Source organism: Carettochelys insculpta, chromosome 31 (genome assembly GCF_033958435.1).
Source record: "Carettochelys insculpta isolate YL-2023 chromosome 31, ASM3395843v1, whole genome shotgun sequence".
In the NCBI taxonomy this organism is placed as follows: Eukaryota; Metazoa; Chordata; order Testudines; family Carettochelyidae; genus Carettochelys; species Carettochelys insculpta.
The window spans coordinates 14638270-14654146 of NC_134167.1; the positions used below are offsets into that span (position 1 = coordinate 14638270).

Here is a 15877-nt window from a genome sequence, read left to right on the forward strand (position 1 = left end):
AGCAGGGCAGGGCTGGGGCAGGGCTGGGGCAGGCCTGGGGCTGAGAGCGCAGCCCTGGGTGGCTGCAGCTGGTACCCCTGTAAAATAGGGGGACGCTGCAGCACCCCCCAGCTCCTGCCTCCCCGCCCTGCTCCAGCCCCGCAGCCCTCAGCGCGGCCCCGCTCTGCCCCTCCCACCCCCTGCACGGGCGCCGCAAATCGCAGGGGCTCCCCTCCCGCACCCCGCCCCGGCCGCTCCCTGGGGCGAGGGGGGCAGAGCGGGGCGCTCCGGCCGGGGCTGGGGGAGGGCGGGGGGACCGAGACCCGCCCCGCCCCGCGGCTCCCTGCGCCCGGCTGGTACCAGAGCGGGTGTAACCCCGCCCGCGGCTTCCCGGCCGGGCCCTGCGGAGCGGGGAGCTGAGCAGCGACGGGGCGGCGCTAGGACCCCTCGGCCGCGGCCGGGAGACCGGCCGGTCCCTGTGCCCCGCCCGCAGAGCTCCGCTCCCGGCCCCGCCCACATCCCAAGTCCGGGGGTGGGAAGAGGGGGCGCTAGGACCCCGCAGCCCGGGGCAGCCCCGCAGGGCCCGGCTCGCTGCGCCCAGGGACCCCGCGGGGGGGAGATCCACCGCCTCCTTTCTCCAGCCCCTCCCCTTCTGCATCCTTCCGGCCAATCGCTATCCGTAGCTGCTTAGACCCCGCCCTCCTCGCGCTGCGATTGGTCCCTCTTACTGCTTGTCTCTGCGCGAGGCAGCAAGCGGCACTGAGTGTGCGCGGCGCGCGCGGCGGAGCCGCTGTGGCGTGAGGGGAGAGCGGAGCTCGGGACACCGCGGTGCGTGGCGGGGCCGGGGGCGGGGCGGGGCGGGGCGGGGCGCCGCGGGGAGGAGTGGCAGTGGCAGTGGCAGTGGCAGTGGCTGTGGCTGTGGCTGTGGCTGTGGCTGTGGCTGTGGCTCGGCGCGTCTCACGGAGAGCCCGCGGGGCGGCTCCGTCACCAGCCCGGGGACGCGCGTCTGGGTTGGCGGCTCTGGCGCGGCGCGGGGCGGGGCTGTTCTGGGGGTGGCCCCGGTCCCGGCGTCTCTCCCCGTCTGCGGCTGCGGCCGCGACCCGGGGGGGGCGGTTCTGGTTGTGGCCCCGGACGCGGCAGTCCCGGGTTGGCCTTTTCTGTGCAGGCTCCGGCTCTGCCCCCCCGCCCCCGGGGGCTGCGCTCGGCTCTGGGTCCACAGGCAGGAAGCGGCCGTGTTTGGCCCCGGCCCCGGCCCCGGCCAGGCGGCTCCGGCTTTGGCCCTGGGCGTGTTGTGGCTCCGGCTTTATAATCACGTGCACACCGGTGCCTTTGGCCCCAGGCGCGGGGGGCCCCGGCCCCGGCCCCGGCCCTGGCTGCAGCGGCTCCGGCTTTGTCGTGGGGTGCCTGGCGCTGGGTGAGGCAGCTCGGGCCGTGGCTCCCCAGTGCAGAGCTTCTGGCTTTGGTCTAGTTTTGGCCCTGGGGGTGGTGGATCTGGCCTGTGGCTCGGAGCGGGGCGGCTCCACTTCGGCCCTGCACACCGCAGCTCTGGATTTGCCCCTAGTGCAGGGGCTCCAGCGTTGGCCCTGTGGTGGTATTTCTGGCTGTGCCCCTGGGCGTGTGTTAGCAGCTTTGCCCGTTATTTGGGGTGTGCTCGTTTGTTTGGGGTCACGGGAGGAGAGGTGAGTAACTCTGCCAGTGTGCTGCTCGTGACATTAGTATTCCTAAGGAGCGTCACTGCTCCCTCCCGAGGGAGCTGTTCTGCCCAGTGCAGGGTCCACAGGATTCACTTCTTCTCACCCTGGCCTCAGGCGGACGCACTCATGCTCCCTCTCGCTGCCAGAGCTCGTCGGAGAGGACTGGTCAGTCAGCACTTACAAGCTGACACCTTAAATGTCGCTGTACTCAGTGGCTGGTTGCACAGCAGTGCTGAGCTGTGGTCCTTATGTGCCCTTGGACTCCATGGCTGAGTTAAACAGCACTCTCAGATGCCACCCCACTTTCACAGCACAACCATTCTGCTAGTGACCCACTCGATGGGCAGACCCCACAGGAGTTCTGGGCACCACAGGCATCTTTTAGCTTTGGTACAAGATGTGCTGTTGCAGAGTGAATGGGGAAGCCGAAACACCCCCCCTGAGGAAGAGTGAGCCAGAGAGGAAGAAAGAGAGAGAAGCAACCAGTGTAACAAAGAAAGTTATGTACTTTGGGTAGTGAATATATATTTAACTGTTACAATAGTAAATAAACTGATTACAAGTGTTAGGGCTAGCAAACCACAGAACTAATTCCATAAGGCAAGGTTAGGAGGCTATGCCGAGAGAGAGAGAGATCTCACCACTCCATGAAGCTTGCACTGATCAGGGTCCCAGATGGTAATGGTTGCTGGGGATCCAGAGGGCAGGAGACAGGCAGGCCCCCAGCACAATCAGGTGGGAGATGATGAGGTCTCAATGGAACTGATGTAGAGTTTACATCCAGGCATCAGAACAGTTTCTTGAGCAAGGGGAGGTGTTTTTTAGAGACGGGACGTAGGCATCCTTCAGTCTGCATAGACTATGGATCGCGCCCTTTATAGTTTCAATTGAGGGCTTCATTTGCAGCATCTACTGTGACTATGAAGACCCACACGAGAGTGACAGGTGTCTGGCAAGTCCTTATTGTGCTTTCTGTGCGCTTGCTTCTCCTCTGCTAGCTGTCTGATCCTCATCTCGCCCTTCTGAAGGCCCTTGTGCAACCCCTGCCTCCATCTGCCACGGTCGTCTGCTAGTTCTTCCCAGTTGTCCAGCTCGATGTCTACCTCTCTGAGGTCTCTCTTGCAGACATCTTTGTAGCGCAGCTGGGGGTGTCTGGGAGGTCTTTTGCCAGAGGCTAGCTCACCATACAGGATGTCTTTTGGAATCCTTCTGTTGCCTCCTTCTTAAGGTGGCACAGTGGCAGTTCGTGCCCGGTGTGCAACGCTGGCCCAATAACACACCGAGAGTGGAAGAAGAATCTTTATTTGGCATGCCAAGTAAGGTGCAGGGGGATCTCTCCTCAAAGCCTGCACACCTTGCAACAAGCAGTGAGCAATACTTATACCTCTCTCCTCCTTTGTTCACCCTCCTCCCCCAACAAACCAGGGGAGGGTTTCTCATACTCCCTTTATCCATTCCTCCAGCTCAAACTGAATTCCTACTGCTCATATGACATTCCGCTTTGGTAATTCCCTATTAATCAGGCGGTAAAGTACCAATAGATTATTAACAGAATGTAAGTTACAGGGCGGTAGAGTTATTCAGTCATGTAGAACATGAACAGGATTTCAGCAACAAAACAATGCTGAATTTCATGAGAAAATTAAGGAGGAGTCACTAACAACGCTAAATACAATATTGAACCTCATGGGAACATCAGTAAGCATTCATTTACAAAACAATGTTTCTATGAGTACAGAATATAACAACGTTTCCCCTGCCAACACTTCCATCATTCATCCTGTGGATGTGGCCAAGCCAGCGGAGCCAACGCTGCCTGAGGAGGGTGCGCATGGTTGGGATTCCAGCTTGCTCGAGGACGGCGGTGTTGGTCACTCTGTCCTTCCATGATATTCCAAGGATGCGCCTGAGGGAGTGCAAGTGGAAGACGTTCAGCCTCTTTTCCTGGCGGGCATACAGGGTCCAAGTCTCGCTGCCATAAAGGAGGGTGCTGAGGATGCAGGCTCTGTAGACTTGCATTTTGGTGTGAGTGTACAGCTTGTTGTTCTTCCACACTCTCTTGCTGAGTCTGGACAGAGAGCTAAATAGGAGAGACGGGACAATGGTTCAAGAACACTGGGTTTGATTGTGGGTAAACAGAGGTGAGACAATAGAGGCAGGTCATGCCTGGCTATGGGTGATGCTCCTTGAAGGAGCTCACAGTGCACCTAGGGAGTTTCAGTATTTTGGGTATCAATAGGCTCCATTACTAGAATTGGTCTGATAATGACTAATTTGGGTGTGAGCAGGTCTGGGTTCATTAGCAACTGGAGCAGAGATTTCCCATCAGGCAGTGCTTCTCTGCTTTTGATATCCCAGAATTCAGTGCGGCTCCTGCTTTGGAAGAGCTGTTCTTCCTTCATTGTGCTAGTGGAGATGTCTTTCTGGTCTATCTTCAATGCAGATGAGGCTGGGAGTGTTTCCTGAATCCAGTCACCTTGTTGGTGGGATTTAGGTGTGTCCACCCCTGCCAGTTTCAGTGATTTGTCTTTGATTCAAGCACAGGCCTGGGGGAAGGGGGACGTGTTTTCCAGGAGTGTCACTCCCTGGCTTTCCCAACAGCACAGCGCTGACAGGTGGCCATGCTCTGGTTCCCCAAAATCACAGGGCTGGTTGGTAACAAGTGACAGCTCTGTTTTAGGCCCCCGACAGGTCTGCTCTTCCTTTGGCTTTGGACAAGGCAGCTCTGGCATTTGCCCTGGTTGGGATTGTTTTAGTTTTGGCTCCAGTATTAACTGTGGCTCTGTGCAGGGCAGATCGAGCTTTGGCCATGGTTAGGAGAGCTACAGCTTTTCCCCTGGGCGGGGTGGCTCTGGCTTTACAGCCAGGGATATGGCTGTAGTATTGCTCCAGGGTGGGGCAGTTCCGTCTTTGGCCCTGTGTGTAGCTGCTTTCTCTTTGGCCCCAGGTGGAGTGGCTCCAGCTTTGGTGCTGGCCTTGGTGTCTCAGGATTGGGCCCCGGAGGGGGATGTTCTGACTCTGGCCTTGGGTGGGGCATCTTCAGCTTTGGCCCTGGCAGGACAGGTTCTGGCACTGGGCTGGATGGCTCCAGGTTTGGCCATGGGCGTAGCGGCTTTGGCCCTGTACAGGGTGTTTCTGGCTTTGGTTCCAGGCGAGGCGGCTGTGGGTTTGGCCCTGGGTGGGAAGGTTCAGGCTTTGGGTGTGGATATAGCAGCTCCAGTCTTGACCCTGGGCATGGCAGCTCCAGCTTTGGTCCTAGTCGTGCAGGCTCTGGCTGTGGGCCTGGGCAGTGGGCTCTGGATGTGGCCGCTCTGACCGTCGCCCCCTGCATGGTAGGTTTAGCCCTGATCCAGGTTTAGCCCTGATCGTGGTGGCTCTGCTTTTGGCCCTGGGTGGGGCAGATCTGGCTGTGGACCCTGGTGAGGTGGCTCTGGCTTTGGCCCTGTGTACAGAAGCTTGGCTTTGGCCCCAGGTGCAGAGGTTCTGGTTTTGGCCTCAGGGAGGCTCTTCTATGCTTAGCCCCAGGTGGGGTGGCTGCAGCTTGAGCCCCAGGTGGGCAGCCCAGGCTGTTGCCCGGGGTGGGGTGGCTCTGGCCTTGACCTGAGGCAGGTGACTCCGGCTTTCCCCCATCAGGGAGTTCAGCTGTAGCCCTGTGTGGAGCAGCTCTGGTTTTGGCCCTGGGCCTTATAGGACAAAGTTGGGAACTAGCTGGGGCCCTGCACTTCGGGCGCCCTCTGCTTCATAGGCATGTGGGGGGCAGGGAGGGGCTGGTGCTGGCAGCAGGGGGCAGGCCCATGCTCCCTCTTTCTTTCTTTTGGTCTGCAGCCCTAACCCTGAGGTGCCTTCGCAGCGTCCACAGGCGAGAGAGACTCTCTCTCCAGCTCCACCAGTGGAGTCGGAGCAGCACACCTGTCTCCTGGGCACAAGCCCCATCACACCCCCACTCCTGTACCGTCAGACTGAAGTGACACCAAAGCCCAGGCTGGTGGGGCTGTGGCAGAGAGCTCGCCTCCACTTGGGGCAAAGGACATACAGGTACTTGGCCTGAGGGCACCATGGAGCTGGGCCCCTGATGCCAATCCCGCTGTGCAGCTCCGTATTCCATGCAGATGAGTGACTGTGAGTGCAGAGGGGCCGTAAGGTGGCTGGGCCTGGGCTGCCTGTGGGATCTCATGGAAAAGCAGAGCCCATACGAGGCAGGTGATTGGCCGCCGAGTCCCTGGCCCTGCTCAGAGGCCGGGGGGGCCCTTGGGGACTGTGTGGGTGTGGGAGGAGAGCCTGAGCCTGGGACACTCCTTAGGCTGTCAGGTGACCTGGCGGGATGCAAAGGGGAGAGCCGAAGTCCCCGCTTAGCCGGTCATCACTGAGCCTCTGAGGGGCAGGAAGCTGTGAGTTCCCCCAGATGGCCCAGGGATGGCTCAGGTCACAGTGGGGACCACTCCAAGCTCTCTGTCCGTCCCATCTCTGTGTGAGGGCATCTCACCGGGAGGGAGGGGAGCAGGGAAACTGGAAACAAAGAGAACCCCTCGTGTCCACAGTGACTGTGAGGGACAAAGGCCTAGAGCAGTGTTTCCCAAAGTGTGGTACGTGTGCCACTGGCGGTTCACAGCAGAAAATGAATTTCTCAGAATGGGGCACTAAACACTGGGGGGAGCGCACGCCACGAAGGCTGAAGTCCCAAAAGCAGATGCGAATGTTTTAAGTTTGGGAAACAGTGGCCTACAGGGAAAATTTCTCCCACCTTAACCCAGTGTTTTCCCTGCCACCAGTGTGCCCAGCACCAGCTGGCTCAGGCGGTGGGTACCAAACCTCCCGCAGGCTCTTGCCTTCCCCACGGGGACGTCTGTCACTAGCTCTGGGGGACAGGAGGAAACGCCGCAGAGGTTCCTCCTTGAACTCGCATGCAGGGCTCTGAATTCTCTCTCTGGCCACTAGAGCAGAGCTCAAGGCGACTCCCTGCAGCAAAGCCCTGAGGGTCTGTGAGATGCTCCCTCCCCTGCAGCCTGTCCCACCTTCCCCCACCTTGTCATGGGCATTCTGAAGTCACCGCCTTCCAACTACCGTTAACCAATCAGCTCCAGTGCTGCAAAAGGCCCTTGAGATGTCACTGCCACCCCCCCACCCCGGCAGGGCTCACGTCCTGCTCCTGGCCACCCCTTTGCATGGTTGAGCTGCTCCCGTGGGTCATCCCCACTCACTCAGGATTAGATCTGGGGATCAGGCTGGCTGCTCAGTGCCACGGGCAGTTTGTAGAAAGTTGCAGACTTTGAGGCCAGGAGAGGTGGTTAGATCATCTGATCTGCCACCCTCCCCCTGCAGATCACAGGCGTCCTGTCTGGCACGTGAGGGAGTTTTGAACCAAAGCAGACTCCAGAGAGACATCTGGTCTGCCCTGGGAGACAGCAGGGGGTGGAGAAAGCCCCAGGTCCTTTGGCGGTATGGAGGGAATTGATGCAGTGAGGGGAAGGAAATTGCCCCTGTAATGTTGGAACTTTTTGGGTCCCATTGAGAGGGCCAACTTGGGGCAAATAGCTTAAAGACTGAGGCTGGGGGTTCTCCGCTGTAAGGCACCAAACCAGTTACGAAGAGCACATCTGTTGCCACGTTGGCCCTCAAGAAGTCGTGCAAGAAGTTCCCTTGCATGTTCCAGCTGCTCTTGTGCCACAGAAGCAGTATCTGTCCTTACGCAGATGCGGCGTTGTGAAAACCAACTTCACCAAAGTGAAAGGGGGTCTCCCAATCCCAAAGGACCAGCCCCATTCCCTGGTCCATTTATACCTCAGATCTGCCCAAAGGGGCACACTGAATCTACAGGTTCAGTAAAAGAAAGAAAGGGGGAAAGAAAAGTTGAGAGGAAATTGTTAGAGCAATCAAGTTACCACATCCTTTCTTAGGGTGATCATCAGTGTTTCGAGGCCCAAGTTCATAACAAAGATGCTTGTGTAATGATGAGCTGGAGTGAAGACAAAGATGGAGGAACCCCAGGGCACTCTTTATACCCTTGCCTGGGTGGAGGCAGTTCCACATTCCTGCTGTGTAAAAGCGCGCCCAGGATGGATCGTGTCACATGAGCAAGTCGCCTGTCCATGTCCTTTTCAGGCAGTCAGCCATTCGCTATCTGCTGGTTGGAGGGTTCGCAGGAAAGTTCCTCAGATGTGGACTGGAGGCTATCCAGGCCCTTTGTCCATCTAGTACTGATTGACTGGACTAGTAACCCTCTTGCAGTAGGTTGCAAGGCCTCCTGTGGAGGTCTCCCAGGGGCAAATATTTGAAGTACCGCAACAGAGCAGTACTTGTAAGTGTGAGTACCAAAATGACACGTGCCCATGAGCAGTAGAAACAGGCTCAGTGACTTCCAAAAGATTTCAATAGATGCCTCACGTGGCCAACTCTGCCCAGTGTTTTATGCCAGCATAGAATAGTGGTCGCAAAAGTGTTTTGCGTGTTCGTGTCAGAATCTGATGTCACAGCCCCCCAGGTCACACTTGTGTGTCTGTATCATCACACACATGCACAGCAGCACTGGGCTGAGGCTGTACGCTAGTGGCCGCCATCCTCGGTGTGTCCCGATCACTTTGGGAATATAAGAGCAACACAAGCCCTGCCCTGCTGACTCCTCACCCTGCCTGTCACTTCCACCGCCCCATGCACACGTTTTCACGGTTGGCGTACAGGAGTGGTGTTGGGTGCTGGCTCTGGAAATGGGGTCCTGTCTGGGTCTGGTTTGTGGGGTGCAGGAAGGGTTGAGGGCTCAGGAGGGGATTTGGATGCTGGCTGTGGGAGGGGTGCAGAGCCTGGGCAGGGGTGCAGGAGGGTGCTGGCTGTGGCAGGAGCAGGGGCGAGGTCCAGGGTGTAGCAGGGGATGCATGCAGGCTTGAGAGGGGCGGTCAAGCCAGGGGCAGATGGCTGAAGCACAGGTGTGCCAAGACGTGTAACTTTACACCACCGACAGAAACACATGGTCCCAGCTGAATCTCTCCTGGGTGGTGGACCAAGCACTCAGCTTGCAGGGAATGCTGCTGGAGGAGGGGGGCTGGCTCTGGCAGGGGGCTGAGGTGCAGGGGTCGGGGGTTCAGGGTGCAGGAGGGGATGCGAGTGCTGGCTCTGGGAGGGGGAAGGGGGCTGAGGTGCAGGGCTGGGGGTGTTGCAGGAGGGGATGCAGGTGCTGGCTCTGGGAGGGGGCAGGGGGCTGAGGTGTGGGGTGGGGGTTCAGGGTGCAGGAGGGGATGCAGGTGCTGGCTGTGGGAGGGGGCTGAGGTGCAGGGGTTAGAGTTCAGGGTGCAGGAAGGGATGCAGGTGCTGGTTCTGGGAGGGGGCAGTGGGCTGAGGTGCAGGGCTGGGCGGATTCAGGGTGCAGGAGGGGATGCAGGTGCTGGCTCTGGGAGGGGGCAGGGGGCTGAGGTGCAGGGCTGGGCATTCAGGGTGCAGGAGGGGATGCAGGTGCTGGTTCTGGGAGGGGGCAGTGGGCTGAGGTGCAGGGCTGGGCGGATTCAGGGTGCAGGAGGGGATGCAGGTGCTGGCTCTGGGAGGGGGCAGGGGGCTGAGGTGCAGGGCTGGGCATTCAGGGTGCAGGAGGGGATGCAGGTGTTGGCTCTGGGAGGGGGCAGGAGGCTGAGGTGCAGGGCTGGGCGTTCAGGGTGCAGGAGGGGATGCAGGTGCTGGCTCTGGGAGGGGGCAGGGGGCTGAGGTGTGGGGTGGGGGTTCAGGGTGCAGGAGGGGATGCAGGTGCTGGCTCTGGAAGGGTGCAGGAGGGGAGCATTTCAGCCCCGAGCGGTGCGGCTTGTGACAGGGATTGTCAGCCATCTGGTGGCAGAAGTGACAGTTGCCTGCAGGACTCATGGGGTGTGGGGGGATGACATAATGGCTCAGAAGAAGTGCAGGCCCAGGGAAGGTGGGTGTTCTTGTCCCCGTCTGGGGCAGGTTGCGTGCAACAGGCTCAGTGTCCGAGCCATGGCCAGCACTTGGGATCTCCTGCTGCTGTGCCAGACTCAATCCGATGCTGTCCCCTAGCTCCTGTGTGCTCTGCCCCTGTGTGGCTGCAGCCCTCGTAAAGGCAGAACTCTAGAGTGTGTTACTGGCTGCTGAGGCAGGGCCTGACAGAGCACAGAGGTGTTAGCGGGTGGGCGTGTCACAGCGCCATAGGATGAAGGAGCCCATTTGGTGGGGGATTGTGGAGTGGCTGGGCCGGGCTGGTGCCTTTTGCGTAGGGGACAGTGCCAGGTGCCTGGAGTGCGGTTGTGGACTGGTATCACGCCCAGTTGTTGGTCAGCCTTGAGACATCTCTGGTGGTGTGTGCCCAGGGGCTGTGGGGGATGTCTGTGTCCCATCCGCCCAAGGCCTGTTAAATTTCCTGCTCCCTTGTAATTGCCCCTTCGCCCCTCTGCATGCATGGGCAGCCTGGTGCTGCTGACCACACGCTACCTATCGCAGCCCATCACACCTCGGCCTGCCCCAGGCTGCTGGGACCCAGAGGTGCAGGTCAGAGCTGGCTGCTCACACCCCTGTACAATCGGTTCGCAATGTTTAACTTTGTGCCTTAAATTCTAACCCCCGTAACGATCTGTCATCGCTGTACTGAACTCTTAGTGGCATAAAACAAGCAAACTTTTTGATAAACTGCTAACAAAACAGATGGCCGGATGTCACAGCTAATGTGAAGCTGCGTACAAGAAATTTACAGAGATTGACCTCACCCAAAGTCTTTCAGACCCGATCGTGAGTCAGGTAGATGTCATTCATGATGACTGCTTCATGTGGAGACAAGCAACCTGCTTCACTGGCGTCTTCAGGCCTTCTTTCTTTGGCACATGCCCCTGCGGCGGTAGATCTTGGTTTGCACGTATTCACTACCCAGCAGATTTTTTGTGTGTAAAAACACAGAGATACTTCTGAAAAACCTTTTGTAATCAAAACTTACTATCCTTTGCTGGCAAGTCATTCCCTACCCTGCAAACGCCAGATGTTCTTTTTCCATTAGTCTTATTTCCTGGATATCTAAATGTTGTTTTACTCATGATGTGTCTATGCTTCTAATTGCATATTTCACTGTCCGAGCTTTCTGTGTATGGTCTGTCTGTTACGAGCTGTTTCAGCCAAGTTCTTCGTTCTCTCACGCTGAATTATCCTTGCGTGTTGAATAGTAACAGAGAGGAAGCCATGCTAGTCTATACACTATCAAAACAAAAAGCAGGCAAGTAGCACTATTTTGCTAGTCTTTAAAGTGCTACTTGACTGCTTTTTGTTTTGATGCTGAATTATCCTTTTCTGACTGGGTTGTGTATGGGGCATAGTGGCAGCCGTACCAGCTGTGGCTTTTCCCCAGTGTTTCAGTAGAGGAATAGCTAATACCTGTCCTTTAGTCTGTAGCAAAACAGACACTTACCACCAAGGACACAGACTCTACTGCCTTCTAGGATGCAAAGTTAAACATTGTGACAAGCTCTGCTACTGATTGTGGGCTAAACGCGACGGCCTTGTCGTCGCGGGTATTTGTGGCTGAAAATCTGTGGCCTCCCATTTGTGTGCATTTTAAACTAGAGGAATTAACGGAGTTTATTAATCCTCCTTTTGCTCCCTTATTCTGGGTTTGTCTACGTGGCGTGACGTGAAGCGTCTGAAGTTAAGGCCCTGCGAACCTGTCTGTTTTGAATCTCAGAGATTTCAATGCTCTGTCAGTTCAGTTTAAATACGGTGTTGGTTCAAAACAATCAGTGCACTGAAAGGCTAAAAGCTGACTGGCTTCCACTGTGCAAGTGTGTTCATGGAGAGAAACTACTGCTCCCCAAGGGCTCTTGGGTGTAGTGGCTAATGGCTCAGTGTGAACAAGTAACTGCCAGCTGAAGCCAGGCACTTTCAGATTAGAAACAAAGCACAAATGTTAGGGAAGATAATTTGCTGCTTAAACAAATGATCAAAGTGGTGGCTCCTCCATGTGTCGATGCCTTCAAACTAACACTGCACGGCTTTCTAGAAAATACACTTTGGGGAAACCGGGGTTTGTAGGGGGTAACTGGGTTACATACAATGAGTTGTGACACAGGTCAGATTACATGATCCGGTGATTCCTCCTGATCCTGTGAATGAATAAATGAATTTTAGGATTTCACCCTGCAAACACTCCCCACGCCTGTTGAATAACAAGCATCTGAAGAGTTGTGTTCACTTCACTTAGTCACTGTTGTGGAGAGGGTTTATAAAGTCTCTCCCAGTTTAGTCCTGATGAGAGGCCTGGGTCTGTTGCATGTAAATAGAGGAGGACTGGGGGCTTTAACTACAGGAGCCTAAATTTAGACACCTATATCCATTCTTAGACAGCTGAATATGCAGCTTGTTTCTCAGACACACTGGGCACTCAGAACCAAATCCATTCTTGCGGGTGCAGTAATGTTGAAACTCAAGCCGTGTACTGGGAGAAATGAACATGGATTTGGGATCCAACTTGTGTGTGTTTATGTAATAGACTCAAGCATTTGCCCAAAATGTCAGAGTCTGGCACATCTGTCATCAGGGAAAGAATCAGGGAGATTAGGGCTGTGGAAGGGATTAAAGCCCCTTCTGAAGTGTCTCCAATTGCCCTTCTCCCCGCCAGGCTGCAGAACCCCCAGGTCGTGCTCCAGATCAGCCCCTGCCCCGAAGAGACGGAGAGAGGAAATGGCTGTGGCGGAGCCGGTGACCTTCGAGGAGGTGGCTGTGTGTTTCTCGGAGGAGGAGTGGGCGCTGCTGGACCCGGGGCAGAGAGCCCTTCACAGGGATGTGATGCGGGAGATTTATGAGACCGTGCGCTGGCTGGGTGAGGATCCCTGTCCCCTGGGGTGTCGGAGGCTGTGTGGGCCCTGCAGCAGCTGGGTTGGCTTTGGTTCAGGGTCCTTCATTGCCCCCCGGCCCCAGTGTCAGGAGCGTCAGTCCCAGTGATCATTGGCTCCTGCGTGAGAGACTGGCCCCTCCATGGCCCCTCCCAGGGGAAGCAGGTCCAGGGACATGGCAGGGCTGCTGCCCGTCCCACAGCCCAGGTCTCTATGTGCTTCCCCACCAGGTTGGCCGTGTTCTGCCTTGGCCGGAGGTGTGAGTGGGAGGGCGCAGACGGGAACGGCAGGTACCAGAGCTGTGGGGCTGGGTCCGGCTGCTGTCAGTGCTGCAGGGTACCCCGGTGCCAGTGTGCTGAACCCCTGGGAGGAGGGTGCGGTTCCCGGAGTCCTTTCCTGGCTGTGGCTGATCTCAGTGACATGCTGGTTCCTGCCAGTGGGAGGGGCTGCGCTCTGGGGCTGAGGTGGGGTTGAAGAGGCAGTTCACGCTCCTTGGGAATAGCTCTGTAGTAGATAAATGTGAGCAGAGCTCTTCTCGCATTTCAGGCCCTGCACTTGCTCTCTGGAGATGGGTGTCCGGTTCCCTGTCCTGAGGGATTTCCTATGTGACCTTGGGCAAGTCACTTAGACCAGGCTGGGGGACCTTTTCTGGGTCGGGGCCACTGATCCACAGGAAAAAAGAATCAATCAGGAGCCACGTAAGAGTGAGAAATGAAATAGATAAACCCTGCAAAACCCTCACTGATCTGGGCCTTGACTGAGACACTTCACTGTCCTCTTGCTCCAGCATCAGAGGGTGCATAAGGGGGAACAGAGGTTCAGGGCTTCCCCCAGGCCAGATTAACTTCAGTGTGGGAGGGGGCTGCTGGGGAGCAGGTGTGGGGTCTGAATGGGTGGGAGGGTGCAGGCATGGGCTGGGATGGGTGTCTGGGCGGGAGGGGGTGCAAGAGCAGAGTGGAAGTAGAGGTGGTCTGGGGGGGTGAAAGTTGGGAGCAGGGGGCACTGGGGGGTGTGGAGCAGCAGGGTGAGGGGTCTCACGGGAGGATAGTTACTACCACTGTTGGGCCATTCCTGAGGCAGAGGTGATGCATCTTTACTCCACGTGGGTGTGTCCTGGGATCTGGTACTATCCAAAGCTCAGCCTGTGCCGGGTGGGGAAGGAGCCTCTCTGGGTGGGCGACTCAGATCCTGGGCTGGAAGCAGTAATGGCTCAGACCTTAATGAACAAGATTAGCACCTGGCTAATTGCTCCCCAAGCAGGATTTCCAGTATCCAAAGCTCATGTGATCTTCTGGGTGGAACAAGGGAAGGAGCTGCGCGTCCCACATCTCCAGGGCTGCGATGAAGGGAGGATCAGCAGCGATCCCCACGCAGGTGAGCAATCAGCTAAAGTGACCCAGAAATCAATTTCTGTGTTGTCCTAGCAGATGTCAGTTGTGCGTTTTCATCCAGTTTGACTGACCCTTCAGCCTGTCTTCAGCTCCAGCCGGAGGGTGGGGGCAGGACTGGATTCTCTCCGCTGGGTAAGGATGACGAGTGCAGGTCATGAGTATTCAACCTGCTGAGCAGTTATTTGGTGTGTCCCTCTGTTTTCTATTCCCCTTTCTCAATTTTCCTTTCAGAGAACATTTTTCTGTCTGTCCCAGCAGGTGATGGGATGGTGAGTGAGAACAACAAGAAGCATCTTCAGCAGGGAGGAGTGGAGCACACATCTCCACGTGGGAAGTTACTAGGAGGATCTGAAAGGCACATTTCTCAGAGTCCTGAGCAAGGAGGGAGCTGTGAGATGCAGCAGAGAAACCCTGCAAGGGAGGGGCAGTATACATCCAGTCACAGGAGCAGAGGGGTTAAAAAAGATCAAGAAATGGTTGCTCAGAAAATCTCCCATCAAGAGGCACCCTACGCTTGCAGTAACTGTGGGAAAATCTTCCAAAAGAAACGGGCCCTTATTTTACACCAGAAAACCCACACAGAAGAGAAGCCCTTCAAATGCAGCATCTGTGGAAAATGCTTCAGTCAGTCCTCATATCTTACAAAACATCAGGTAATACATACAAGAGACACGCCCTATAACTGCCCTAACTGCAAGAAAAGCTTCAGACAGAGCTCAGACCTTGTTAGACATAGAAGAATCCACACAGGAGAGAAGCCTTTTAAATGCTGTTACTGCACTAAACGCTTCAGTTGTCCCTCAAGTCTTATTAGTCATCAGAGAACCCACACAGGAGAGAAGCCCTTTGACTGTTCAGACTGTGGGAAAAGCTTCAGTCGGAATACACACCTGATCACACACCAGAGAACCCACACAGGGGAGAAGCCCTATGACTGTTCTGACTGTGGGAAAAGCTTCAGGCAGAGCTCAAACCTTATTAGACATAGGAGAACACACAGTCAGGAGAAACCCTTCAGCTGCACGGACTGTGGGAAAAGCTTCAGACATCACTCAAGTCTTACTAGTCATCGGAGAACCCACACAGGGGAGAAACCCTTTGAGTGCGCTGACTGTGGGGAAAGCTTCAGACTGAGGTCACACCTTGTTATACACAGGAGAGTCCACACAGGAGAGACACCCTTTAGCTGCCCCGACTGTGGGAAAAGCTTCAGTCATCGCTCCAGTCTCATTACTCATCAGAGAACCCACACAGGAGAGAAGCCCTTTAAATGCTCTAACTGCACAAAAAGCTTCAATCGCCACTCAAATCTCCTTAGTCATCAGAGAACCCACACAGGCGAGAAGCCCTTTAACTGCTTTGACTGTGGGAAAAGCTTCTGTCAGAACACACACCTGATTAAACACCAGCGAATCCACACAGGGGAGAAACCCTTTGACTGCTCTTACTGCGGGAAAAGCTTCAGGCAGATCTCAGACCTTGTTACACACAGGAGAACACACACACAAGAGAAACCCTTCAGCTGTTTGGATTGTGGGAAAAGCTTCTGTCAGAACACACACCTGATTACACATCAGAGAATCCACACAGGCGAGAAGCCCTTCAGCTGCTCTGACTGTGGGAAAAGTTTCTGTCAGAATGCAAACCTGATTACACATCAAAGAATCCACACAGGAGAGAAGCCCTTTAAGTGCTCTGACTGTGGGAAAAGCTTCAGTGAGCATTCAAATCTCATTCGTCATCAGAGAACCCACACACGAGAAAAATCCGTCAACTGTTCTGACTGTGGGAGAAGTTTCAGACTGAAGTCACACCTTGTTAGACACCAGAGAATCCACACAAGCAAGGCACCTTCAGCTGCTCTGACGGTGGCAGAACCTGCAGTCAGAACACAAAGCTCAGGGAATATCAGAGAATCCACATAGAGGAGAAAACCTGTCACCTGAGTTCCCTTTAAGCTGTGTGGCCATGTGGTCATGCATCAGCCTATATTCAGAGCTGCCCAAGTGCT

At 56.0% G+C, this 15877-nt stretch overlaps 1 protein-coding gene across 1 annotated transcript in view; it reads left to right on the forward strand.

Moving 5' to 3' along the window:
• Positions 1–738: 738 nt before the first annotated feature.
• LOC142004355 (uncharacterized) overlaps positions 739–15877 on the forward strand; it is a 44657-nt gene continuing 29518 nt past the window's right edge. Inside the window, exons 1-5 of the mRNA XM_074981951.1 lie at positions 739–807; positions 12262–12462; positions 12706–12765; positions 13733–13849; positions 14122–15708. Of these exons, the coding sequence (XP_074838052.1) occupies positions 12324–12462; positions 12706–12765; positions 13733–13849; positions 14122–15708 (1903 nt within the window). The 5' untranslated portion in view covers positions 739–807; positions 12262–12323. The remainder of the gene's footprint in view (positions 808–12261; positions 12463–12705; positions 12766–13732; positions 13850–14121; positions 15709–15877) is intronic.